The sequence below is a fragment of the Acanthochromis polyacanthus genome, chromosome 6 (assembly GCF_021347895.1).
Source record: "Acanthochromis polyacanthus isolate Apoly-LR-REF ecotype Palm Island chromosome 6, KAUST_Apoly_ChrSc, whole genome shotgun sequence".
NCBI lineage: Eukaryota > Metazoa > Chordata > Actinopteri > Pomacentridae > Acanthochromis > Acanthochromis polyacanthus.
The window spans coordinates 43,262,255-43,289,722 of NC_067118.1; the positions used below are offsets into that span (position 1 = coordinate 43,262,255).

The 27,468-nt window shown below is 39.5% G+C and overlaps 1 protein-coding gene across 1 annotated transcript in view; it reads left to right on the forward strand.

Moving 5' to 3' along the window:
* Positions 1-27,468, forward strand: part of sema3bl (sema domain, immunoglobulin domain (Ig), short basic domain, secreted, (semaphorin) 3bl) — a 79,706-nt gene that overhangs the window by 37,718 nt on the left and 14,520 nt on the right. Inside the window, exons 4-10 of the mRNA XM_022209015.2 lie at positions 7,856-7,975; positions 17,478-17,568; positions 20,263-20,379; positions 20,637-20,779; positions 23,880-23,994; positions 24,072-24,141; positions 24,932-25,076. Of these exons, the coding sequence (XP_022064707.1) occupies positions 7,856-7,975; positions 17,478-17,568; positions 20,263-20,379; positions 20,637-20,779; positions 23,880-23,994; positions 24,072-24,141; positions 24,932-25,076 (801 nt within the window). The remainder of the gene's footprint in view (positions 1-7,855; positions 7,976-17,477; positions 17,569-20,262; positions 20,380-20,636; positions 20,780-23,879; positions 23,995-24,071; positions 24,142-24,931; positions 25,077-27,468) is intronic.

Sequence of the window (27,468 nt, forward strand, 5' to 3'; positions counted from 1 at the left end):
CTTTATTTGGCAGAATCCTGTTTATTCTCTTTGTCTTTAACCCTCTGCAGACCAATACTACTGGTGAGTTTAAAAGGCACAAACCTCTGAAGAAATCCTTTATCAGAGCCACAAACTGTAAAAACAGAAAGACCTGCTGGTTTTTCTGCTTTCTGACCGTCCTTAAACCACTCATCTGTTTCTTCAGTCCAAATCCAAAGCACAAACTTGAGATATTTCATCAAATTACTTCATCCTACATTTAAAATTCACCCTCAAAAATGAAATGTCCACACCTAAAAATCTGAAGATTCTGAAGCCATCAGTGACTCTGCTGAGACCAGCAGGGACCAAAACTCATGGACTTTTCATCATAATTCAGCTGAACTGCAGGCTGTGTCGAAAATATAGAAACCAGTTAAAAATGTTTGCTGATTTCTGCAAAACACACATTTCCAGCAACCATCACTCCATTTTTACTGAACATGGTGACCCAAGATAGCATGAAACGAATCATAGTTAATGAGGTAAATGACTATTCTAGCTGTAAACAGCTGATTTTTAATGGAATATCTCCATAGGGGTACAGAGGAACATTTCCAGCAACCATCACTCCTGTGTTCTAATGCTACATTGTGTTAGCTAATGGTGTTGAAAGGCTCACTGATGTGCAGTTCTGTTAGCACATGGATAAAAGTGTGAGTTTTTGTCTGGATGAGTCCAAACTGCTGAACATCAGTGTATGTACTGTCCATACAGCAGAGGAGGAGTCTTCATGCATTCTCCTGCTGGATGTAACTCCACCCTCTTGTACCAGAGGAGCCATAAAGAATGTGTGTCTCTGCAGAATAGATTGAGATGTTGGTCAGCGTTAGCTCAGCTCCAGACGTCTTCCTGCATGCCTTCACGTATCTCGCTTTCTGCTGGTGTCAGAGGAGATGGATTGCTGCTGCGTCCATCTACAAACCAAACACACACATGTTAGCGCTCATGTTTGCTGTCTTTAAACAGTCTGACAGAAGTGGAGCAAGCTGAAGGTGAAAGGTCCTGGCATTGTTGAGCAGGACTTTAGCGTGTTTGGTGTCTGATACGGATGAAACACAGAGGCCACAAAATCAGTTTAAACTCACTAAAGTTTGTCTATTTAGAAGAATTTATGTTTTGAAGTAAAACAACAAAAACCATGCATGTGTCCTTTTGAACACGCTGCAGCTGCAGGACGGTCTTCAGTCTGGAAATGCTTTAAAGGTCAGTAAAGAATGAATAAATCCACAGGATGCACTGCAGAAATCTGGTCAATTAAAAACGTTCTACATGTAAATCTGGCCTGATAATATGTTTTATTAATAATCGAGCCAGAAGATCATCCCAACAAACTCTACACTGTGAGAATGGAAAAAAAGAAATATTTGATGAAATACTGTAAAAACTGCAAAAAGTACAAAAAAAAGCATTTTTGGCTGATTGAAATAAACTGATCTCATTTTTAAGTACTTCATTTAAAATACAGATTTTTGAGTCAACATCATCATTTATCATTTTTGTGACATTTTATTAATTATTATTTATAATTTAATACAAGAGGGAAAGTTAAAAATCGTTTACCATCTTTTATTCCTAATATGCATTTTTTTTGGCTTTTTAAATTAAATTTTAGTTTCCATTATGTACAGTTTTGGTCTGTTTTTGTTTGTTTTTACAGTCAACATGTAAATTAGTATTTTTTTCTGTAATTTTAGAAAATATCTGTAATTTACCAAACCAGGAAAAATCTACCAAAAATTTAATATAATATTTTTAGTTGTTGATATACAAACAGGGAAATTATTATTATTATTATTATTATTATTGTTTTATTATATTGTAATTTTATGCTACTTATTGCAAAAGAACAAATCAAGATTTTTCACAGTCAATATGTAAATTATTACTTTTTTTCTGTGATTTTACCAGTTTTGATCTCTAATTATTGAAAAAGGGAAACATTTGTGAAATGCCATGTTAAAATAAAAAAATAAAAAGCTTTGTTTCTTTCCAGTGCAGATCTATTTCTACTCAAACCAGACCACTTGTATTCTGAGTCTTTTCCACCTGGTTAGATGTCCAGTTTCTGCCTCCAGCCTCTCTGAGAACCTGTCCACCACCTCCAGCCTGTTTCTGCTCATGGTCTCCTGACCTCCACCGTCATTAATCACAGCTCAAATAAATAAATACCATCCAGAAGGAGGTGACTTCAGCTCAACATGCAGCGTCTTGCTCTCTCTGTTAACACATTTTTCTGCTCCATCCATCTACATCTGCGGCCTCAGACTGGATTTATGATCCAATCTGTGCATCAGCAGCAGGTTAGGCGTTTCCAGAGAGGCCCTTTTAGAAAATCTGTTTAAATTCTGAGCAGGGTTTCCATAAATCGATTCCTGCAGTGAGTTCTGAGCTTTGTTCCTTCATGGCATCCCTGACTGTTCGTAATCCAACCTTCCTCTGGTGCTCTTCAACTTTATTTCATTTGCATTTTGTGCCACAGTGCAAGAAAGTCCAGAACTTTCCTGGAGTACTTCAGTAAGATGCCTTCAGTTGCTGAGTCACTGACTTTGCAAACATGGAATTCCTCCTAGTGACGTTTTGCAAATCGTTCCAGTTCATCAATGTTTGGGTTTCAAGATCTGTAATTCTGCAAAATCTGAAAGTCTACTTAAATATATTTCTCGGGTAACAGTGACTTTTAGCTGCCCCGTTTCATAGTTTAACGTTCCTTCTGGTTTCCATCCAAAAGCTTCTGGTTGATCTTGGACTCCTGCGGACGCTGATCCTACCGTAAAGCATGGAGGTGGTGCTGTCATTGTACTATCAACTGAACTGACTCTGACTTGGTTCTTCAGGTTCCTGATGGGTTTAAGTCAGGACTTTGTGGAAACCAGTCTAGAACCTTCATTCCAGCCTGATGGAACCATTTCTTTACCACTAACTGAGTCAATTAAAGTCATTTTGAACAGATTTCAAGTCATTTCTGAGTCACCGTTCAGTATTAATGACAGAAGCTGTAAACGCTGCTAAACGATCGCTGCCAGGAAGCTGAGGAGGTGGCTGTGGTTTTTATTCCAAAGCTTCATTCCCTTCATGGTGGCAGTAATTGGTAGATATTAGGAAAAACCGTCTCATGCAGTTTGGCCAGAGCTTTTTGCCGTGACTGAATGTTTGTAGTCTGGAAATCAGTCAAGAGAAAAAAAACGGTTTCTTTGAGGATCAAACAGCAGCTGAGACCAAAGACTTGGACGGAGCGGTTGGTCCGTCTGTCCGGCTTTGAACCGGCTTCATGATGTTTATGTGTGATTGTGTTTGGGTTTATGTGCATATATGTGTGTCTTTGTGTGTGTCTCCATGTGTGTCTTTGTGTGTGTCTCCATGTGTGTTGGCCTTGTTTCCTTTTGGTATTACAGAATCTGACTGCTGTTTATTCTGGAAACTGCTCTCTAAGTCCAAACCAGCCGCTCCCTGTCCCGGGTCAGTCGTCATAAAACATGTTTGGCTGCTGGGGCTTTAATAGCAGCTAGTGAAGGGTGTAATCTTCAGCCAGGTTTATCTGAGACGCTGAAAACACAATAAGAACGCCGACATGTAATTTGGAGCGTAATGACAGGATCATCTTTGTAAAAATGATTCATCCAGAGACACTTTAATACCAATAATTTCCCTTATAAACCTGGAATCAGTGGGGCACAGGTGATCTATCAGGTGTGAGGAGGAACAAAGAGCATAATTTGCCATCAAATGCTGGATCAGTGAAGTAACTGCTGCTGTGTCATGAAGAAGAGTTTCCATAGACTCATAAAGACCAAACATATTTTGGTCTGTAGCTGTTTTAATGTGGCTCCAAGTGACTTCCTGAACTGTTGAAGTCGGTGATTTTCTGTTCAGATCTGTACTGAGCTCCTTTAGTGTTCGAGTCTAATGAGTGTTTAAAGCCAGTCCTAAGAGGAGTCACCAGCTGTAGTCAACTGTAACTGACTCACCAGAAGTTAAGCCTGGGTGATGCTGAAAGACCCAAAATACAGGAAGCATCACTGACAGTCCATCCAGGTGCATCAATCTGATGTCCTGTGTGTTAAAACAGATCACAGAGTTTTGAGGCTTTAAAAGTTTCTGTTGTTTTGATTCTGGAACAATCTGCAGAAATGTGAAACAATCAGCCTGAAACCCTGGAAACTGAAAACTGAGAACTTCTACTGCTAGTACTGAGCAACAACATGTTCTCTTCTCCTCACACACTTCATGTTGACTTCCTCTTTGTGATTTTAGTTATGAGGAGCAGACATATGTGGAGCTCTAAATGTTCAGGTGAAGGGATCAGTGAGCTACAGGACGAACCCAAAGCTTCAGCACTGAGTTTAAAGACAGAACAAAAGGAAATGTGTTGGAAATCAATAGGAAATACAAACAGATAGACCCACTGCCAGGGTTCATTAAAGGAGTACGTGTTTAGCATGTTTTCTACTGCATATCAGGGCTCAGCTTTTCTGTGGAAACAAACCACTAAAAGAATGCATGGTTCAGATGTTCTCCAAGGATGTTGTTCATTAACCGTCCATTGACCACAGAATGAGTTCCTCTGAGCACCAACAGGCTCTGGACACACAGAGCAGAATAACAGAACCATCGGCTCCTGGTGACAGTTTTTGGTTCCTAAAGTTCCCAAAAATATCAGCAAAGAACAATGAACAGTGTGAACTAGAGGCAGAGAGTTCAGATATAAATGATCTGCAGCCTGGGCTTCACTTTCATCTCATCATAAATTCTAATTTCTTTCAGTCAGCAGAAGGACATTCATCTCCACTTCTTCTCTGTTCTTCAGCCCAAGTTTTTCCACTTTAATTTCATTCTCTTTTTTTCTACTGTAAAATATGTGTTGGAAAATCCCTCAGATTTGTTCTCCAAATAGTTAGATGTCAAATAAAACTTTAGGAAATCCATTTAACTTCCTGCTAGTCCTCCACCAGTAGCCGGCTGGGATGTTTGGCTGTAGCTGTCTTTGGCAGCGTTCTGGTTTATTTATGCTAATGATGCATGTGCCCCAGAGCAGAGAAGTCATGTTTTATACAGAAATGTTAAACATACCTTCTCTACGGTCTCAAGACGCATAATTTGTGGTTTTTGTCGGGAACTTCAAAGTTAAACCCAGTGAGTGGTGCTGCTGGGAACCGTGTTTGTGGTGAACCCGGCTCCCCCTGCTAATCACAGGTTAATAAATGAGCACCGCTTTGTCCTCATTCTGATTGTTTACGCAGCATCTTCTGCTCTGGGGAGATGGTAAATCTATTCCCAGTGAGACGCCCACATTTAGTAATCAAACCACTTGGTTTTGTGTTTGGCTCCACTCCCTTTATTGCCACTTAATCTCACAGAGACCACACAGAACTGTAAAACCCAAAACCCCAGAGTGGGAGAGCCGAGGCGTGTTTCCTCTTTTCCACATTTCATTTTGCAGCTCAGATCTCCAAAGATGACTCCCTCAGTAACAGAAACACCAGGAAGACGGACTGGGCTCTGCTATACGTCTTTGTTACGAACGTAGAGACACAAAATGAAGTCCAACATTTAGTTTTATGCCTCTAGGAGATGATTTGATCGTATTTTTCTCATCTTGTCACCATTAAACTCGTCTAACATTAATTAATTAGCGGGGAACAGCCTGTCAGGGATCCTTTAAAGCCAGCCAGATTTAATTTCTTCCACACGTTTGAACCTCATTTGCTCGTAAACTGAACAATTAGTAGCAAATGTTCATTTATTGGACTCATAGCTGAGATAAATTCCTGCTTTTTTTGGGTGCAGAGAGCAGCTAATGTAACCTGGTTTACTTCAGCTCTGCAGAGACACTCGAGGAAACGATCAACAACGTCGAGTGTCTGACGCCACGTTTAGAAGGAGGCAGGCCACACACAGACCAGCTGATTTATTATTATTATTATTATAAAACCATAAAGACGTGAGCGCATCATGAAGATGAGACGACACAAACATGTAAAACAACTCTTAAACCTTCTGCAGCTTTGTAAACCCAGCAGTCCCCCCTCCTCACCCCCTCCAGCCTCTGATATGACTTTGACCCGGTTAATGCGATCCCACCACCTCCATCCCGTCCTTTTGTCCCTTTTCCAGCTGCTGTTGTTGCAGACAGGAAGCAGGAAGTAGTCGTGCCCTCGGCTTCCTGTCGACCTCTCCGTGTCGTATGCAAAGTCTTAATACTTCCTCAGTCCCACTCTGTTCTCTTTCTGTCTCACTGAGGATCTTTGATGTTATCCACTCAAACCAGATCATTTTCCTGTCTCCACTTTTACATTTAATGTACAGCAGGGCTCTATCTCGTACCTTTTTTATTTCATTTCTAAGGAGTTGGATTCATGTCGTTTTAGTACAAAGCTCATGTTTATGTTCTCATCTTAAATCGACTGTTTTTGCTCTTAACTTGTAAATACTTTGATTGTTTAGTTCATTAGTGCTTCAGATAATTAGAACTCAGAGTGCTTCAGAAGCTGTTTTATTCTGATTGTTCTTTTAATAAAATCTAATTAGGTTTTATTGATGTCTGTGTTTAGGAACTTTTACAGGACATTTTTGAACTGGATTCAATCTGGTTTTTATTCTACATTTAATATAGATCTTCATATGCACTCAGATATATTCAGTACCATTTGGTTTTGTCCCCACATTTAAAATAATTCAGTAAAATGGATGCAGGTCATTCCATTCAGAGCTGTTTTACGTTTGTAACAACCTTCCTCTGTTTCAGGTCATTTTAGTTTTCTCATGTTGAAGCAAATTTTTTATTATTAGTGCTTCAAATAATCAAAAATCAAACTGCTTCAGATGCTGATGTCATCATTTTATTCTGCATCTTTGGAACTATTTTGTGTTTTTTTTGTGTGTTTGTTTTTTTTTGTCACAGCTGATAGAATAATAGAACAGAGTGGAATATTTGGTACATGAGGATTTATTTTTTAAGTAGTGTAACTGAATTATAAGTAGTGTAACTGAATAATAAAGTGTAACTGAATAATAAGCAGTGTAACTTCTGCTGAACATGTAGGAAGCAAAGGAATAACTCGGGTAGTAAAGCCGACAGAGCAGCTGTGTGTAAACGTGTCGTTTCAGGGACCAGATCCATATTGTATATTTGTAATGTTTGTCTTACTGTATAGTGTTGTGTTTGTGTGTGAATTGCTTCGTTTTGAGCGGTTATTGTTTCAGACAGATCACATGGTTTTGTGTCATTGACGTCTGTGTTTAGAACTTTTTATTCTCCTCTTGAATTGGATCCGTCCCGTTTTTCTTTCTCCAGTTTTCCATTTTATGTCTTTCTCATTGCAACAGAGTTAAGTTCAGATTTATTGTTGGTGTCTTAATCACCTCCTTGTCTTCTCCACCAAACAAAGACTTCATATCAAAACCCAGGAGTTTCTCAGATTCCTTTGACCTTAAAATGATGAAACTCGTTGAACATCATCGTGCTTCTTTGGCCGACGTCCAGAAGATTGGAGATAGGAGTCCTGTTCAGGGTTATCACATACCAGCTAATAAAACTCTTTACTTGGTCCTCATGACAACATGTGGGATCAATAAACTGTGTTAGGAAACCATTTTGGTTCTCCTCAGTGCCCCGAAAATCAACTTATCTGAGTTAGATTTGATTTATTTCAGGGCCTTCTGCTATTTTAATGAGCAGTTTGTGTTTTTGATCTGTCAGGGCAGCATTCTGCATTTAGACACTTTAATCTCACTGCTGCACTCGCAAAATACGTTTTTAATGAGCTGTTCTGTGGATGTTTGACTGATCTGTTGACATTTCTAGAGCTCTAATCTGTCTGTCTGTGTTTTGCAGACCGAATGCGCCAACTTTGTTCGCCTCCTGCAGCCCTACAACCGGACTCACCTGTTGGCCTGCGGTACCGGAGCCTTCCAGCCCATGTGTGCCTTCATCTCTGTAGGCCACAGAGGAGAGGTAGGAGGGCTAATAACGGCTGTGGGCCTACGATGTCTCTGAGTACATCAGTCATCCACCAAAGCACACATACAGTCAGATACCCAGAAAGACCCACAAAGACACACACAGGCAAACACTGCAGCTGCATAGAAAAACCAACATTCATTTGGTGTTTTTGAGGAAAACTCTGCGGTTTTCAGCTGTTATTCTTACACCAGACCCATATTTTAGTGTCTTTATGCTGAGCTGCTCTATTTCTTATTGGAAATGTTTGGAAACTGTAAATTTTATGCAGTTTTTAGGTACTGTGGAGCTGAATGCTCAGTCTGGACGGTGTTTTTTACCTTCAGTTACTGTTGGGAACTATAAATATAAGTTTCAGCTGACAATGTAAGAAGAAGTTGACTTTTCACTTCTACACAGCTGCCTTATCACGTTTGAGTTTGGAAAGATGCAGGAAAAGAGGTCTTTAGAGCTAAGTTTACCCAGCCACTCTAAAAGAAACCTTAAAAAATCACTGAACTAACCATGCTCAGGACATTATTCTGTTATGAACAGAGCTCATAACAGAAGTACATGTAAATATAGAACTGTTTTCATAATACACTATATGTTTTCCTTGATATGAGAGCTTGTATAAAAATGTACAGTATTCTCCTGTCTAGATTCACATAATGAAATTACTTTGAATATATCCGACGGTCCAAATAGAGTCCTGAATTTATGATAAAAACTATACCTAAGGTTAAAAGGAACGGTGTTTCTTTCTTCTATACTGAATTATTAGTGCATGGTAGGAACCTAAAGTATCAGTTTCCATGATAAACGCTGCGTATGAGAGCTGATCTGATGATAGGACTCAGCGGTTCTGTGGAGGAAACCAGTCTAATGGAACAAACATGCTCGCTGCCACTTTGCTTTTCCATTAAACTCAGTCTGTCTCAGGTCCGTGCACGGATCTCTGGGTTTAAGGTTAAGTCTCAGCAGGCAGCTCTGGCTTCGGTTCTTCTGTGGAGCCTCTTTGCTTCTTTTCAGCCTCTCAGCTCCCTGGGACCCTCTGCTGAGTTTCACACTTGGAGCCGTTTAAAAGACACAAATTGATGAATGGAGCCATTATGACGGACTCACAGCTCTGGGTTTTACGGCCCGGCGGTGCCCAGTGTTCTGCCCGGCCCGGCCCAGCAGGAGGGGGTCAAACCGGGCACGAGGAGAGGGAGGGAGGGGCTGGATGTTGGCACCGACTGGAGGAAATGAAACAGTAGGAAGGCAGAGCGCCAACGGTTCAGAGAGAACTGCATAGAAAGTACAGAGCAGTACGAGGAGAAGTACAGGGAGTACACTGCAGTGTTTCTGCTCTCATGGGTTTAGGTGGGTGTTCTCCACATGTTCTCCTACACGCTGCCATGTTCTGTTTCCGTCTCAATCCGTCATCCTCAGTGTGGTTTCTGGGTTTTATAGCACATCATGAACAACGTCTTTGTCTCCTCACCTTAAACCACTTTGGCCCAGTGACCACAGAAAGCTGCACTGGAAACAGCAAGACAGCAGAATCCTGTATAGGTAGGTAGGACAATAAGTAGGTAGGTAGGAAAATAGGTAGGTAGGTAGGTAGGAAAATAAGCAGGTAGGTAGGAAAATAAGCAGGTAGGTAGGAAAATAAGCAGGTAGGTAGGTAAATAAGTAGGTAGATAGGTAGGTAGGAAAATATGTAGGTAGGTAGGAAAATATGTAGGTAGGTAGGAAAATAAGTAGGTAGGTAGGTAGGAAAATAGGTAGGGAGGTAGGAAATAGGTAGGTAGGTAGGTAGGTAGGTAGGTAGGTAGGTAGGTAGATAGGAAAATATGTAGGTAGGTAGGAAAATATGTAGGTAGGTAGGAAAATAAGTAGGTAGGTAGGTAGGAAAATAGGTAGATAGGTAGGAAAATAGGTAGGTAGGTAGGTAGGTAGGTAGGTAGGTAGGTAGGTAGGAAAATAAGCAGGTAGGTAGGTAGATAGGTAGGTAGGAAAATAAGTAGGTAGGGAGGTAGGAAAATAAGTAGGTAGGGAGGTAGGAAAATAGGTAGGGAGGTAGGAAATAGGTAGGTAGGTAGGTAGGTAGGTAGGTAGGTAGGTAGGTAGGTAGGTAGGAAAATAAGTAGGTAGGTAGGTAGGAAAATAGGTAGGGAGGTAGGTAGGAAGGAAGGAAAATAAGTAGGTAGGTAGGTAGGAAAATAGGTAGGTAGGTAGGTAGGAAAATAGGTAGGTAGGTAGGAAAATATGTAGGTAGGTAGGAAAATAAGTAGGTAGGTAGGTAGGAAAATAGGTAGGGAGGTAGGAAATAGGTAGGTAGGTAGGTAGGAAAATATGTAGGTAGGTAGGAAAATAAGTAGGTAGGTAGGTAGGAAAATAGGGAGGTAGGTAGGCAGCTTGGTGAACAGTAGTCATTTGTCTGAATCAACACATCTGTTAGAAATGTAGAACTATTCTTTAAATTACCTGCTGGCTGCCTGACTGGCAATCTGGTAACTGGAATTTCAAAGTAAAAGTCTAAAAACCCCTGATGAAAGTAGTGTAGCTGTCTTTATGATCATTATTACTAATAGTTGTTTAATTGGCCCATGCCTATGTGTTTATAACATGTTTCTGACTGATTACGTTTGTGTGTGTCTCTATGTGACCTACATATAGAAAACATTCACTGATGCTCCATTTTTCAGGAACTTTTACTCAACATTTCTGCTTCTTGGTGCTTAGAAATGAAACTTGCTGAGTGAGAAGCTCAACAGATCGTGTTTGTGAGTCTATCTGAGTGTGTTTAAAATGACTGGAACACATTATATCAGCCATATTTATGGTAAAAATCACCTCAGCTGCACCAACCGGTGGTCAGAAAGTCTGTCTGAATGAAGGGAGCTCCTCCATTTATTTAACCAGCAGTTAACCGCTGGTTAAACCTGTTGTCTGACCTCTCCAGGCTGAGAGACCAAATACTGGACTCTGGGTGGGATGATCTCTGACCTTCTCGGTGTTTCATCTCTGCTAGGAGCAGACAGTTCTCTTAACTGTTCCATACCACCTCTGTCTTCTGTATTAGTTTCAGTTACATTGCCTTTTAAATGTAACTCAGTAGGAACTCTTCCACCGTTAAAGTTTTGATGAGTTTATTGACATTGGACTCGTTGTTATTCTCCTTTAGTGTTGACTAATCCAAACTATAGTTTCTGCTTTTAGTAAAAGATAAAAACATCCAACAACCACCTCCAGATGAAAGGCAGAGGGCTTCATTTTCATATTAAAACAGACATTTTCAGATTCCATGGAAGTTTTGCCCTACATGACCCTACTGTGTCATGTTCTGCTCTAAGTCCATGTCTCTCATCCATCCGTCCACATCTATGAACTTCTGTCCCTTCAGCTCTGATCGTTGCTTCAGCAGCGTCGTAGATGTGAAAATAAACCGACGACGTGAAAAGGACGAGACCACACATTCAGTCAGACCAAACACATGACAGCGACTAGAACATACAAACACGCAGAGACACAGACGGAAACACAAACACCATGAAAGACACCAGCAGTCAAACGTAAAGACAGAGGAAAGCAGCACAAAGGGGGAATCAGAGCTGCATGTTGGAACTTTTAAAGTTCTTTCCAGGTACAAACAACTTTTCTCTGCTTAGTTAGAAGCTCTGCTGACTCCCAGTGATGCTAGATGTTCCTGCTGGAGCCACAGATGGATCCATTTTCTGAGTCCAGCAGTGAATGAATCTCCTCAGCAGAGCAGCTTTAATGTGGACACAGAAGGCTGACAGAATATTCAGAATTAATTGCTCATTTATTCCTCTGGTGTGTGTTGGCTTTGGATGGAAGTCCTGCAGGCTGGACACGAATGACGTCCTGTTCAGACTTCTGCTTCTTCTACTGCCTCCTTTCTGCTCCTTTTATTTGACATTTACTCTCATTTTTTCTCCATAATTGTTACCATAATCCTTCAGAGTAATTTTTTCCTTCCCTTTCTCATCTCTGTTCATCTTCTCTTTTACTGAGGAAGTTTTCACAATATTTAGCAAGAAGAAATTAATTAGCGATGGGAACAAAGATAAAAAATGGGATTTAAACAACAAAAGAAAATATAAACCAGAGAATAGAAAGCAAACTTCCTGTGCTTTGACTAGAGCTGAATGAATGAGGCCAGTCGTTATTTAAATAGACGGAGGGAAAGTCAGTGAGCTCTGCTGCTCGTCCAGGATGGATCTAAGACGACTGAAGTGAATCCAGACTGTTGACTTTTATATGCAGAAGAACAAGACTGAATCTGAAGAAATATGTGTTTGAAATGCAGGAGCTCAGACATGATCTAAATAATCACATTTCTGCTTCATTTTATTCACTCCTGAGGGGTCGACCTGCATTTCATCAAAACATTTCTAACAGGACTGGACAAGAGAAGAAGAGGAAAGAGCCGAAAATGGATGTTTGCTTATTTTAACTTTAGTTTATATGATTTAAACTCTTTTGTCTTAAATGCTGCCGATTGTTTTCTTAAACTGATGAGGTTCAAATGTCGTAACGAAGAAAGAATGAGGAATAGTTTCCTGCTTTTTCTCCTCAGGCAGAAAGAGTTTCAGTAAAAAAGTTTATTTAAATGGACCTCAGCTTATTGACATGTAAAAGGTTGAATGCATCATTTTTATTTTCATAATGTTTCATTTTAGGAGCTTGTTTGAAAACTATACTGCAGAAAAAGTTCAAAAAGGATAAAATTCCACCTGGATGACAGAAAAACACAGAAAACAAGGAAATAATTACATTTACAACAATACTGGATCTTTACACATAAAAGCAATGAAATTACCAATAATAATAATAATAATACCAATAATAATAATAGAAATAATAATACCAATAATAATAATAATAATAATGGAAATATTACATAGTTGCACATTCTCACTACTTGTATTTAATTTTAGAAATTTACAGTAATAAACTCTAATGAAAGAGTTTTATTGATTAAAAATACATAATGGTACATTTGCAAATGTATTTTACTGTCTTTTGTTTTCTTCACATAAATAGATTTTTAATGATTATTTACAGAAATGGGTTCATTGTGAGTTTACATGTCTAATGTAAAACAACCTTTTTTCTATTTATTATTGATATTTTCAGGGATGTTGAGATGAGCGCAAAATCTGAAAAAAATCTGAAAAATAAATAAAAAATAAAATCAAAATGACTTTTTTTTCCGGTACACATTTCCCTCTGGCAGTTAATTTCTTAATTTACTGAGTGCCTCTTAAAGCATTAAAAAAATCATGTAAAATGTAAAATAAGTAAAAGTCCAGAGTTGCAGCAGAAACATTCAGTTCTGTTTAAAAATCCAAAATAAAATCCTTATTAAAGTGTTATTATCTGTGTCTAAAGTTAACATCAGCCTCTGATTATACTAATAGGAACCAGCTCAACAATAAAACTGTATGAAGAGTGGAAACTGTGGTTCTTTCTTAGAGAGAGAAAGTAATATTTCTCCTGTTAAAATCTAATTTGTTTATGCAGTGCCTGATTTAAACTGAACGTTGTATTCTATTAGATTTTATTTTGGCGGGGTGTAAGGTTAAGTAATGGATCAGTCAGAGGTTAACCAACAAACACAGCAGCTGTGTGTGTGTGTGTGTGTGTGTGTGTGTGTGTGTGTGTGTGTGTGTGTGTGTGTGTGTGTGTGTGTGTGTGTGTGTGTGTGTGTGTGTGTGTGTGTGTGTGTGTGTGTGTGTGTGTGTGTTTCCTTGGCCTGGTGTTTCTGTTTCTTGGTGTTTCTGTTTCTCGGTGTTTCTGTTTCTCGGTGTTTCTGTTTCTCGGTGTTTCTGTTTCTTGGTGTTTCTGTTTCTTGGTGTTTCTGTTTCTTGGTGTTTCTGTTTCTTGGTGTTTCTGTTTCTGTTTCTCGGTGTTTCGCTGCTCTGCTGTGTATTTGTTCTGGCAGAGTTTGGCTGCAGTGACTCTGACAGAATAATCAGCTGCACAGTTCCTCCTGATCACCCTGAGATAACGCAGACACTCTGGAACCTCCTCAGAAAACCTCCACAGAAGAAAATCCACAGAAAGCCTCCACAGAAAGCCTCCACAGGGCTTCATGATGTTAAGCTCTGCAACCAAAGAGGTGCTGACAGAAAGAGGAGGAACGAGGAAGCTGAGAGAGACGACATGGAGAGCAGAAACAGGAGACAGAGAGAGGCTGGAAGTGATGTAATAGATGAGAAAAGACACATTTACCAGGAAACACAGCGAATAAAAACACATTTACTAAAAATATCCATCAGATCTGAGACATTATGATGAAGATGTTTGATTTTTATTGAACAGAAACTGCAAAAAAATTCATTTATCAGTGAATTAATGGTGAAAAGTTTACATAAAATCCTGATAAATCACATTGATGAAGCACTGGAAGAAAGAAGAGTTCTGTTTCTTTCTTAAGTATTTAAAATATTTAGATCAGATTAAACTTCATTGTTATTGCACCGAGGACAAGACAACGAAGGGCAGTTCAGCGTCTAATTAGGAGTGCAAAAGGAGTTGTGTCATGTTGTGCATTTCTGTAGTCGTTTTCAGTCTGTGGTCATTTTGTGAGTCTCTGTAGTCATTTTGCAACTTTTTGTACTTATTTTGTGTGTCTCTCATTGTTTTGTGTCTTTATATGATAATTATCTGTCTCACTGAGCCATTTTGTGTTTTTCTGTGGTCATTTTTGTCATTTTTTTTGCCATTTTGTGCATTTTTGTGGTCATGTTGTGTCTTTTTGTGGTTGTTTTGTGTGTCTTTGTGCTCATTTTGAACATTTTTTGGTCATTTTCAGACTGCTTTGTTGGCTTTTTAAGTCTTTTGTGATCATTTTGTGCATTTTTGTGGTCATTTTGTGCCCCTTTGTGGCAGTTTTCAGTCTGTTTGTGGTAATTTTAAGTGTGTCTGTGATCATTTTGCAACTTTTTGTAGTTATTTTTGTCTTTATATGATAATAATCTGTCTCACTGACTTATTTTGTGTTTTTCTGTGGTCATTTTGCACCTTTTGTGGCTGTTTTCAGTCTAAAATGTCATCTATGATACAAAAAGGCCCACAGTTATATGCTGGCCCGGTTAGATGTCCGTTCTAACACCTGTAGAAATCCTTCCAGAAGCTACATGTGGATCACATTTTTTAAAAAGTCAGTTGTCTCTGCTTATTTCCTGGGCTCTGTTGAATATTCCAGCTTTAATCAGCTCGTCTAAATGCAGGAGTGTTGCTGTAGAAGCCAGCGTGTTCGTGTTTGTTATTTTTATCCGGCTCACTTCCATGTCATCATCTCCCCTGTGGTCAGCGTTCAGTCAAAGACTCGCCCTCCTCCTAACAATGCTCCATTGTCCATCAGAGGAACAGAGAGTTCACCGTGAGGACGTTTAAATCGGTAACACGCATCCAATCCAGAACCACTGGAGGTCTTGTCACCTTTTATTCCTTCTGAATCGGGGAGTTAACTGGACTCAGTGACAGTCTGGAGAAGGACTGAAAACAAAAGGCCTTCTGTCCACATGGACCTGACAGATCACATGATCCAAGGATGTGGACAAAGTTCGTCAAGAAACTGGCTGTGGAAAGACCAGTCAGGAGTCTGCTGCTTTCATTACTTCCTTCTTTTTACAGTCGGAAAGAAAAGACTCCAGTTTGACTCCAGTTTAACGTGAAATGGGATCAACTTTTTGAGTGTTTTAGATGGAGATGGTGACGGTTATTATTTTTAGTTTAGAATAACAAAGCACCATAATTAACCAGTTTAAACCAGTTTAATGAAGAACGCCTCCAAACAGCCTTCATTAGGAGTCTCACTAACTGCGTTTTTCCGTACATGGAAAATTAATCTGAAGCGTCACAAGAAAGAAAATGCAACACTGCATTTTAAAAAGCAAATGAAATGACAAAATCTGAAGAAACGTCCCTCATTGTGGCTCAGCTTTGTAGAATGACAGAGTTTTTTAGGTTTGAAGTGGGAATGTCCAATAATATCAACCCACCAATATTATCGGACTGATAGAGGCATAAAAATGTAATATCGGCCAATATCGTTCTCATTTTTTTTTGCCTGTCACGAAACTGATAAAATAATGTCTGGATTTCGCTGACATTTACTGACTCATAGAGGAGGGAGAGTGTGAACTTTTGTTTGAGACAATTAAAAAAATCCATAAATATATAATTTTTCCCACAACTTCAGCTGAAGTAGTTTTTTTAATTTTCCATCTGAAAACCTTGATTCATCTGAGAAAGCATCCAATGAGGCATCACAATAAAATGATGATGATGTGTTAATTCCACCACCGGAGATATGAGATGTTACCTAAAATTAGTTCAACAGCTCACAGATATCGGTATCGGTTGATATCAGTATCGGTGATTGAGAGCAAAAAACCAATATCGGACATCCCCAGTTTAAAGACGTTTTGGCAAACAAGTGATTTTGTTGAAGATGAATCTGCAGTTTCAGGAATATTTATTAGGGTTGTAGATTATATTTATCTTCAATAGTTAATTTTAAGAGAGGAAGTTTTATTTCTTGTCTTAAAATGCAGTTTCTCTTTATGGCTGCTGATTTTGAGTCAATATTGCATTAAATTCCATTTTTATTTTGGTCTTTTGATGTCAAAAAATGTCATTTTTCTTTAAGAAATTCGTTTTTTTATTGTGAGTTTTCATGTCTAATGTAATACAGCATCGTCTGTTTTGTAATTTTATTGATATTTTCATTTATTTTAAAGCTAAATGAGTAAAGCCTGTTTATAGAGGTCAATGTTAGCGACTGTAGATTCTTATTTTTTCACCTGACACACTGAAATTAAACCACAAACATGCCATGAACCCAGTGTTGGTTCTGTTTATCACTCAGCCACAGAGAAAGAGAAAAGTTCCCATGCAATCGTCATGGAATATCTCTTTATATTTGATATTTTATCAGCAGCTGCAGCGTGCCGATTGATTTTATCGCCTCAGGAGTCCAGAAATCTGCAACTGTCAGCATCTTTTATTGTCGATAAGATTTCCAGAGCAGTTTTTATTTGATAAGAGTGTTGTGAACTCTGCGTTTCTTTATTCCCCTCCTCGCTGCTCAGCCTTAAAGGGAGCTGATTTGTTCTGGGATCTCGGTGGGAAACAGCCGGACTCTGGCAGCTCCACTGATCCTGCATTTCCTCTAACAGCAGACCAACTCCACCGGTCTCAGACGGACGCAGAGTTCGATGAAAGGACAAATTAATGGGAAACACCGGGTGAAACTAAAACTATTTATCAGGGTGGACCCAGAATGAGCTCTGGGTTTGTGAAATTAACCCCAATAAAACATCTGGGCTGGTCTGTAGAGCAGGTGTTTGTGAAGCAGAAGCAGAAGGTTGAGGGACTTTTCTGGACACAGGTCGAGGGCTTCTACTGCTTCTGGAGAAGAGATGAGCACTAAGTTGATGATTATGTCTTAGAAAAACCACCTGCTGGCTTTAATGACATCTGATTTCCTCCCCAGCATGTCTTCACCATGGACCCTCTGAACGTGGAGAACGGACGAGGAAAAGTTCCTCATGATCCCAGCTTCCCCTTCGCCAGCACCTTCAGCGGTACGTCCAGGCCTCCGACTCTAAACTGGTGTTTAAACGGTTTATGGAGCTAATTTGGCCAGATTTCTGTTTCCCCACGATGGTTTGGCAAATATAAGAATGTTGATAAATCTCAAAGATGGAAAACTGAGAGAAAAATGGACAAAAAGAGACAAAAATTCAAACAGAAAGATTAAAAGACCCAGAAAGGCTGGGTCCTATTAGCATTAGCAGTTAGCTTTGAAAAGACTTTAATGCTGAAGTGAAAACTGGTTTCTACAAAACTACATCTACAAAGTGCAGCTACTAAATACACTTTTTTGTTTTATGTGATTTATTTAATTGGCATTACCTTGTAGAAATCTGCTTTCACTTTGGCATGAAAGAGTCTTTTTTTGTAAATCTTTGTCCAAAATGCCAGGTTTAATTGGCCGTCATTCAGTGTTGAAAAGCAACAAAACTTCAGTGAATATTTTGTATGGGCTGTGTGTGGGCGCTTATTGAACATGTTCTGGTGTCTTTTTTCAAAAATGGCTTCTGTGTGATTAATTAGAGAAATTATGAATTGATTGAACACAGATTTCACGACTCAGAAGTGTCTCCTTTTACATAGTTCTCTTTTATCAGTCAGAAATGCCTCCCCTCACCTCTCTGCTGTGTTCTGCTGTATCCTCACATGATAATAATCCACCAACAGCGACTCAGAGGAACTTTCTTTGGCTCCGTCTGACTCATAAATTCCACCGAGGACCTGTGCTGAGCACCTTCAACACTTCTGGGTGTTTCTCCCTGAATGTCGTCGGCTGTTTGCTGCAGACGGTGATTTACGGCTGACAGACAGTCTGGGAGCCGCTGAGGGTGGAGGTCTGCGTGTGCACGTATGAGCGTGCACGTATGAGCGTGCACGTATGAGCGTGCACGTATGGGCGTGCACGTGTGTTTAAACCTCTTTTTCTCTGCAGCTGGCTGCTTTCAGGATCAGAAATGATCCCAGGATGTATTGTGTTTGGCAGGAAAACGTTAAAGTGGAGCCAAATGTTTAGTAGTTTGGACGTTAGCAGCGATACCCAGAACAATACAGGAATCTGTGAATTCTAAAACAGAGTGGCAGATCTGGAGCAGAGCACACAGGACAGTAATATTCAGCCTCACTTCATCATTTCCACATCAGAGTGTCTACAAAGGAACTCAACATTTAGTCTTCTGGAGCTGAACCACAGAGGATTTACTTTATGAACAAAATGACAAAAGTCAGACAAAGAAAGGACAAAAACAACAACAAAAACAAGACAAAATATTGCAAAAATGTGACACAAAATGGCAAAAGTGAAGAATAAAAGGACAAAAACTGAGACAAACGACACAAAACAAAAGAGAAAAAAAATGTATAAAAATGTTACAAAATGACAAAAAATGGACACAAATGAGAAAAAAAGAAACAACACAAGAGAGACAAAAAACCCTCAAAACAATGAATAAAGTGAAACACAAAATAACTGAAGACAAAAAACACAAACGAGACAAAAAGGAAACACAACAGAAGTCAGACAAAAAAGACAAAAAACAACAAAAACAAACTAAATATTCCAAAAACGAGTCACAAAACAAAAGAACAAAGAACAGTCCAGTATTTTACTTTCTGATCCAAACAGCTTGTCATGGTCTAGAAATGATTTTAAATTTATAGTTTTACTAATTTACAATCTGCAGTTAATGTCTTCTCTGAAATTTTAGATGTTTAATCTTTCTGAAGTCGTATTGTGATGAGATTTAAAAAGTGGTCCAGCAGATATTTTGGCTTCTTCAGGTCGATGAGGTCGTGATGAGGAACCTCAGAACATCAGAAAAACCAAAAACCAAAGATTCTCACTGATCTTTGCACACATTTAATCTAATTTACATTCATTTTAAAGTGATGAGCAAATAAAAGTTTTCAGCGACGTGTGTTCAGATCAGAAACCTAAAGAGAATAAAAATAATGAAACCATAAAACTGGATGAAGGTTCGTCAGTTATCAGCTCAGTAAAGCTTCTCTTTTTATTCCTCCTGTCCACACGTATTCCTGATGTCTGTCTGTTTATATTTGCTGGTGATATTATGGGATGCCACATGAGGTGACTCTGGATGTGTGTGTTTCTGATTCCGTTACAGCAGACAAATCAAATAAGGAATTAATTTTCAGCCACAGCAGAGCGTCTGTGGACAGACTGGGTTTCTATAATAGCTGGTAAAAATGAAAAACAGATGAGATTTAGAAAGTAAATCGGCTTATTATAAAAACGAGCTCTAATAATTCCTCATCAGCTGTGATTCTTTCCACTCCAGCTGTTTCCAGGTCAGCGTTTGTCTCGTCTAATGAGAGATAACCCCGATATCTAAAAGGCTTTTTAAACAAACATCCAGTGAAGGAAACTTCCAGGATCTTATTTCCACTCTCAGGACTTTTCTGAGTTGTTAAGCTGAAGGTCTCGGTGGAGGAGGTGCTGAGCAGAGTTCAGTTTCACATCGCTCTCCCACTGAGTTCTCTATTGGATTTGTCCAATTTCCTCTTTTCTGCTCCTCCCTTTCCCTTATTTGCCCAAACCCCAGGATCATGATGCTCCTCTGAGCCAAACTTTCTTTATTTTCCCAAATCTCTTTTCATTTTTTGCTTCTGTTCCTTCCCGTTCTTTTCCTTCCTACCTCCCAGTATTGAATGGTGTTTTTATTCTCCAGGTGGTGAGCTGTACACCGGACTGACGGCAGACTTCCTGGGCAGAGACTCGGTGATCTTCAGGAGTATGGGGGGACGTTCCACCATGAGGACGGAGACGGACCAGAAGCTCCTTCATGGTAACGATTCGCTGCAGATCCAAACACAGAAACAACAAGATCTCAACTCCGTCATTAGTTCTTAGAGAGCTAAATTCATAAGTAAGGAGAGTTAATTCACTGAACCTGGAAACTTTCTGCTGGGTTTAAAAGTCTTCTTATCTCCTCACCTGTGAGACAAACTTCCTGAACACCTGAGGTCTGCTCTAGCAGTTATCTAGAACTGATGAACTTTTAGTCAATCAGTCAATCGTCCCTCCTTCCTTTTCCTCCTGCAGATCCCAAGTTCATCGCCGCCCACCTCATCCCAGACAACGATGACCGAGACAACGATAAAGTCTACTTCTTCTTCACAGAGAAGGCCACCGAGGCGGGAGACCGGGAGGGAGCCATTCACACCCGAGTGGGACGAGTGTGTGCGGTGAGAAACTTCACAACTTTCAGTTTTTGGCCTCGTAAACGCTGACGTTTTATGAAAACAGAAGACTCTCTGTAGCTGCTCTCCAGCCGTCCAGATCATCTTCTGAGACTTTCCCCACTGAGATCTGGAAGAATAAAGCACTAAACAGTGACAGATTAGATTTTAAAAGCTCAATAACAAGAAACAGTGTCGTACTTACCCCAAAGACCTGAGTTATATGCACGATAGACATATAAAGATTGAAGGGTTTTCTGTTGTGACTGAAGCCAGCCGTTCAGGTGATCCACATGCTGGAGCTCTCTGAGGCCAAACAATCATCTGAGAGCAGGACTGATCCATCTGTGGAGGTGTTTCATGTGAAAAAACGGTTGCACAGGAATCTGGGGTCCTCTGAGGCTTCCTGAAGATCTGTTATGAATCTCACGTTTTAAATCAATGTCAAGCAGAAAGAGCCAACAGAGTCTGGAAGCTTTCCTTCATGGCCACAGACAAACCTATGCAGGATTTATTATCCAGAGGAGCAGATTTTATGGGTTCATTCTCTTATTATGACAGATTTGTGGGAAGACAAAGGGTCTTTGGGGGCGATCGGATATTTATTTCCCCCCAGGGCTTGTGAAGGCATCACAGCATTCAGAATTATAAAATTTTTTTTTTTTCATTTTCTTCTTCCAAAATGCCCACAGCTGTCACATTTCCCAGCCGTGATCTCCATGAGCTCTGCATGCTCTCTAATAATGTTTCACGCATTGATTTGCTCTATAAAACTGTGTGTGCTCTCACAAAAACAACAAGAAAAGCTCTCAGAGAGGCAGTCCTCCTCCAGGGCTGCACAGTCCTGTCATTTACAAATGAAGAAATCTTGCAAACATTTGTGGCAGAAATCACGAAACCATTTAATATAGATGAACCCACAAACTCAATGAGCTGCTCTGAGTTATGTACAGATACCGAATCACATGACCTAAACATGTAGCAGGCAACTCAGAAACACCCCCACAGTTTAATCAATCCGTGCCGCTATCTGGCAACGATACAGAAATCTGTAACTAATCCATGGATCCAGACTATGAGCTGCATCACTGCCAGAATCTGATCATTTGGTCCTTGAGTCAGTTCTGAGTTTCACTGGAAATTTCATCCAAATTTGTTGGTCTGTTTTAGAGGAATGATGCAGACAGACAGACAGACAGACAGACAGACAGACAGACAGACAGACAGACAGACAGACAGACAGACAGACAGACAGACAGACAGACAGACGGATGGATGGATGCTGATCACATAAGTCCATCGCGTTCCTTGGAGGAGTAAAAATGTGAAATTTAGAGGAAAGAAAACTGGAGGTTGTTCAGAGAAACAACAGGATTGTTCAACTGGTTCTTCAAGACGTTTCTTCAAAAACCTACAAGACTTCTCTTCTACGTTCTTGAAGACGTTCTCGTCACATAGCTCTGCCGTTCCTTTTTGGATTAAATATCTGTAACAGAGTGCACATAAACACATGGGTTTCCTTGGAGACGGAGCCACAAACGTTTCTCAAGCTTCCCATAGAAAGTCTTGAGTTTGCGTCATCCTTCGTATCTCTGCTGCTCCTCTGTCTCTCCTTTAACCAGTATTACAGCATTTCCTCCTGCTTTTCTCCCTCAGGCTGGTCTGAATACTTGTCATCACTTCTCTCATGGAGCCGTCTGCCAACAAGTCAATTATCACCACTGATCCTCATTACATCCAAACACACCACTTATTCTGCAAAACACCAGGGACTGTCTGCAGTTTCCCTGTTTATAGTCTAATAAAGTCATAGAAGGACCTGCAGCTCCATGGAGACAAGCACGACTGGAAGTAGAGAGGATTTAGAAACATCTTCTCTGCAGAAGGACAGAGTTTTAACACCACAGATCAGAAAAAGACAACATCTGAAAGCGGACTTTCTTACAAAGAAACCTGGAGTCAGCATGTACGGCGTTATTCCAGCTGCTTCCAGGTGTTCCAACCCTGGAAAATGGTGACTCTGCAGATGTTTCATTATTTACTTTCTTTTTTTTTTGCTTCCGTTGTTGTCTCCTGTTGGGTTTGTGTAGAACACAGCCTGCAGTTCAGCACAAAACAGTTCTGAGTTCTTGTCTCTAAGTCGTCCGTTGCAGCTGAGTTACTGATGGTTTCTAGGTTAAGGAGTGAAGGTTTGTTTGATTTTTAAAGAATCCGGTTTCTTTTTGGTTAAATATATAAACTAACACAAACAGTGATGAAGTGACTGTTCAAGGACTGCTGGAAAGTTGACAACCACATAAATCATTGATTTTTTACAGACTTCAGCTCATAAATGCTGCAGTTTTTACACATTTTATAAAAACAACAGGATTCTCACACACACAGCCAGGATTAACTTAAAGGTTTATCTTCATATTTTACCACCAGTGTAGGAACTTTAGAACAGTTAGTAAAGTTAGTTTAAACATAGAAAGTCCCTATATTTATATTTACACAAATAGAACTCCTTTACTCTTTATTACACTCAACACTTCCGTTTTTCTTTTCTAAAACTATGCACGTTTTCCATTTTATGTTTATACGTGTTCTACTTTTGTTTGTAGTTTTAGAACTTACTTTTCTACTTCTGTTTCTATAAATATATGTTTGTCCTGTTCATATTTCTCAGACGTTGAACTGTTCCATAAACAATCAGTGAAATATTTCTGATTCTGATGATCCTAATTCTGATCTGTTTATTAAATATCTTGTTCATCTACAGACACTAATACCTCACTTGTTCTCACACTGCATTTACTTTGAGCTGGTTTTCTGTGACTTCAGCTGATAAATTAACAAATTAATTCCACTGTTTGGCTCCACAAACACACTTTGCTTGTATGTTAAGGATCCCAGTCTCTTTATTGTCCTAAAACTGGGAAACCGTGGATAAAATAAAGCCTCCAGTCTGCTGTGTTTGACCTGATATGGACTGAAACCTGTTAAATCATGGAATCAGTCCAGATGCAGCTCAGAGCCAAGACTGTGAATGATTTGCGTTTGGAGATAAGCATGCAGCTGTGTTTTATGGACGTTTTACGGGTTTTCTTTCTATATTTTCTCTCAGAATGACGTTGGAGGCCAGAGAGTTCTGGTGAACAAGTGGAGCACCTTCATCAAAGCCAGGCTGGTGTGTTCTGTTCCCGGACCTCACGGTATCGACACACACTTCAACCAGCTGGGTGAGACACTGAACCACACACACATTAAAACACCATTTAGCAAAGACGCTAACCAGCATCGTTTCTGTGTCCAACAGAGGACGTGTTCCTGCTGAGGACCAAAGATGAGAGGAACCCAGACGTCTACGCCGTCTTCAGCACCATCAGGTGAAGCTTAGTGCCTTAAAACTGCTTCATAACCGTTAATTATTACACCTCCTGCTGTTTTAATTACACAACAGGCCTTCAATGCTGAGGATTTAGTCTAAATTTTATTATAGAGGTTAACCCTCCTGTTATCTTTGGCCTTAGTTCAAGGTTTAACGTCTCTAAATACATGATTCACACAATTTTTTTCTTCATATTTAATGACAAAACTACAAACAAAGCAACAAAAAGTAGACAAACAACACAAGCGAGACACAAAGGAAGCACAAAATGTGAAAAGCAGAAACAAAACGATAAAAATCTGACAAAAACAACAAAAATATGACAAAATATGACAAAAATGAGACACAAAACGACAAAATAACAATCTAATATTTTACTTTCTGATCCAAACAGCTTGTCATGGTCTAGAAATGATTTTAAATTTATAGTTTTACTAATTTACAATCTGCAGTTAATGTCTTCTCTGTAATTTTTACACTCTGAGGGCCGGATTGGACCCTCTGGAGGACCACTTTTGGACCACGGGCCTCATGTTGGACACCCCTGATCTAAAACATTTCCCTGAAATATTTCATTCTGACTCACAGAGCTGCTTTTATGCTTCTTATATTTAATTAACTGCATGTTTTTGATGTTTTTAGAGGCTTATCAACCATCACACATAAACCAGTGACGTCTTTTTTTCCTGTGGACATCCGGCGGTTTAACTGAACGGATTAAAGCTGATCTTCATGGACAGTTCATTCATCAGGATGTGACATGTATGTTTCCCTTCTGTCCTCCTCAGTAACGTGTTCCAGGGCTTTGCTGTGTGTGTTTACCGCATGGCCGACATCAGAGAGGCCTTCAACGGACCGTTTGCTCATAAGGAGGGTCCAGACTACCAGTGGGGGGCTTATGAAGGCCGAGTCCCTTATCCGAGGCCAGGCGTGGTGAGTCACTGTTTACCAAGCAGCAGGTCCTCGGTTTACGGCGTCCTCGACCTACGGCGTTTCATCGTTCCATCAGTTACATGGAACTAGCTGAAGAGCGGAGCGGATGAATCACGCTGCGCTGTAAGACGGCTTTTGTTGAATGATGTGATGATCTCCAGCACAGAGGAACCTACGAGCTGTACGGAAACAAAGCAGGACAGCATATGAAAAGAAAAGCTCTGGAAGCATTAAAGACGAGCTGTAGAAAGTAAGCCTCTGGTGCAGCTTTATCTGTTGGTGAATTTAAATCCATGATCAAAAAAAGGGTGAATGAATGAACGAATGAAAACTTTAAAAATCCCCAAAGCTCTAGAAGCATTAAAGATGAGGTGTAAAAGCAAAGCTCTGGTGCAGATGTGAGACTGTAAGCGGCTCAGACCTTCTCCTGGTTTACATCCCGACTCTCCGTCATCTTCTCTCAACCACATCACTGAACTCAGCCCGGTTAAACACACAAACACGCGTGTTTCAGCATCATACGTGCACGATTACAACCAGCGTGTAATTCCAGCTCAGAGAGAACGAGAGTCTGTGGAGGCATCAGGAACATGAATGAAGTGAGAACAGAGCCGAGGTTTCGCTCCACTGACGCTCTGACTGGAATGTTTGGGCCTCAAACTGAACAAACACAAAAAAGAAAGAAAGAAAGAAAGAACAGAGGAAGAAGAAGGAGGAGATAATCCAGAGGAGGCTGCTGAGGAGGCTCACATTCTTTCCCACCAGTTTTAAAGTTAAAATATTCCCTCTGACCTCTGATTAAACTGTCAGATTTATCTCCTGTGCAACAAACAGAAGCTTAAAGTCCCGTTCAGCAGAAGATAAAACTTTATTCATCCTGAAGGAACATAGAATGATGTAATAGAAGAAACACAGCGCCTAAAATGTAGAAAGGAATGAGATATAAGAACAGAAAATATGTAAATAAGCTCAGATAAGGTTAGAACAGAGCAACAGAGGTAATATGTCATAATAAGTTATAACCGTCAGTCTTTTACTGCACATTTCCAGTCGTTTGGTGCATTGATGAGGAATCTTGGATCTTAACTTTGTCATATTTTTTCCTCGTCTTTCTTCATTTATTAGTATTTTTACTGATCTGAATGCTCCACATCTACTTCTGTGCTCATTTAGACTATTTAAACGAAGTTTTTAAAGAAGCTAAAAACTGTATTTTGCAGAAGTCCATTTCAGTTTTTACCTTCTACAGAAATCTGACTTAATCTTTTCTGCAGTAGTCCTCATCATCTCTGGAAAATCAAAGTCCAGTTAGAGTGAATGTGAGGCAGGTTTGGTGGATTCATCCTCCCACATATTTACTGGAGGCTGAAACGTTTCTGAACACGATTTAAATCTGTCAGCAGACACAATGATGGATTCTGGTTTCAGATTTAGCAGAGCTTTGGTTCTAATCCCACCTGGAACCCAGACGTGAGCTGAGCTGGTTTATCTGGATGCATCCACTCACATCCATTTAAACAGTAAAAACCTCAGTTTGGGTTCAGAAACCTCATCTTTTATGTTTTATCTCTGAGTTTATATCTGTTTCTCTGAGATGGAGGACTAATTTTTGACAAGAAAAATCACTTCTGTTGAATGTTTTACATGAATTAATCTTTATTAGGCTGTCATTTTAAAATGAGAGCTTCAGCATATCTTCCTGCCTCCAGACTACAGCTCAGATTTTATTTAAAGAGCCATAATTTAACACTTTTATTAAAGGTTTGGATGCTGAGGTTTAAAGCTTGTTAGACTCGTCTGTTTGGGAATTTTCAACACTTTTTGTGTTTTGAAAGACTTTTATTACAGAATAAAGAGTCTTCTGCTAATTATTCGTGTTTGTTAGCAGTTTTCTGTGTTAAAATGAATCCAGGAAAGATGATTATAACATTTATATTTTCATCACAGCGGTTTAAGGGTTAATAGTTTCATTAAAAAGTCTAAGATCTTATATTTAAACACTCTAAATACACCAAACAGTTTGAGTTTCAGACATTTCAATGCATTTACGCCAACATCTGCTTTAAAAGTTCAGTTTGTGAAGAATAAAAACAGTTTTAGTGAATTAAACCGACTTCCCTTCAAAACGTCATTACACATTAAAATACAAAACAAACCCTCAGATTTTGGAAAAACAACTTTAATATTTCTTAGAATTCTTGATGGAACGTCACATTTTCATTTTGTAAATGAGATCTAAACCTCACAAATGAACACATGAACAGTTTAAATCATTTACTTTCTACAAAACTGAATGATTTTGTGACTCCAAAGAAAAAAACAAGACGTGAAATAACGGCAAGGAGACACAAAATGATCACAAAGACACGAAATTAGTGCAATAAGACAGTAC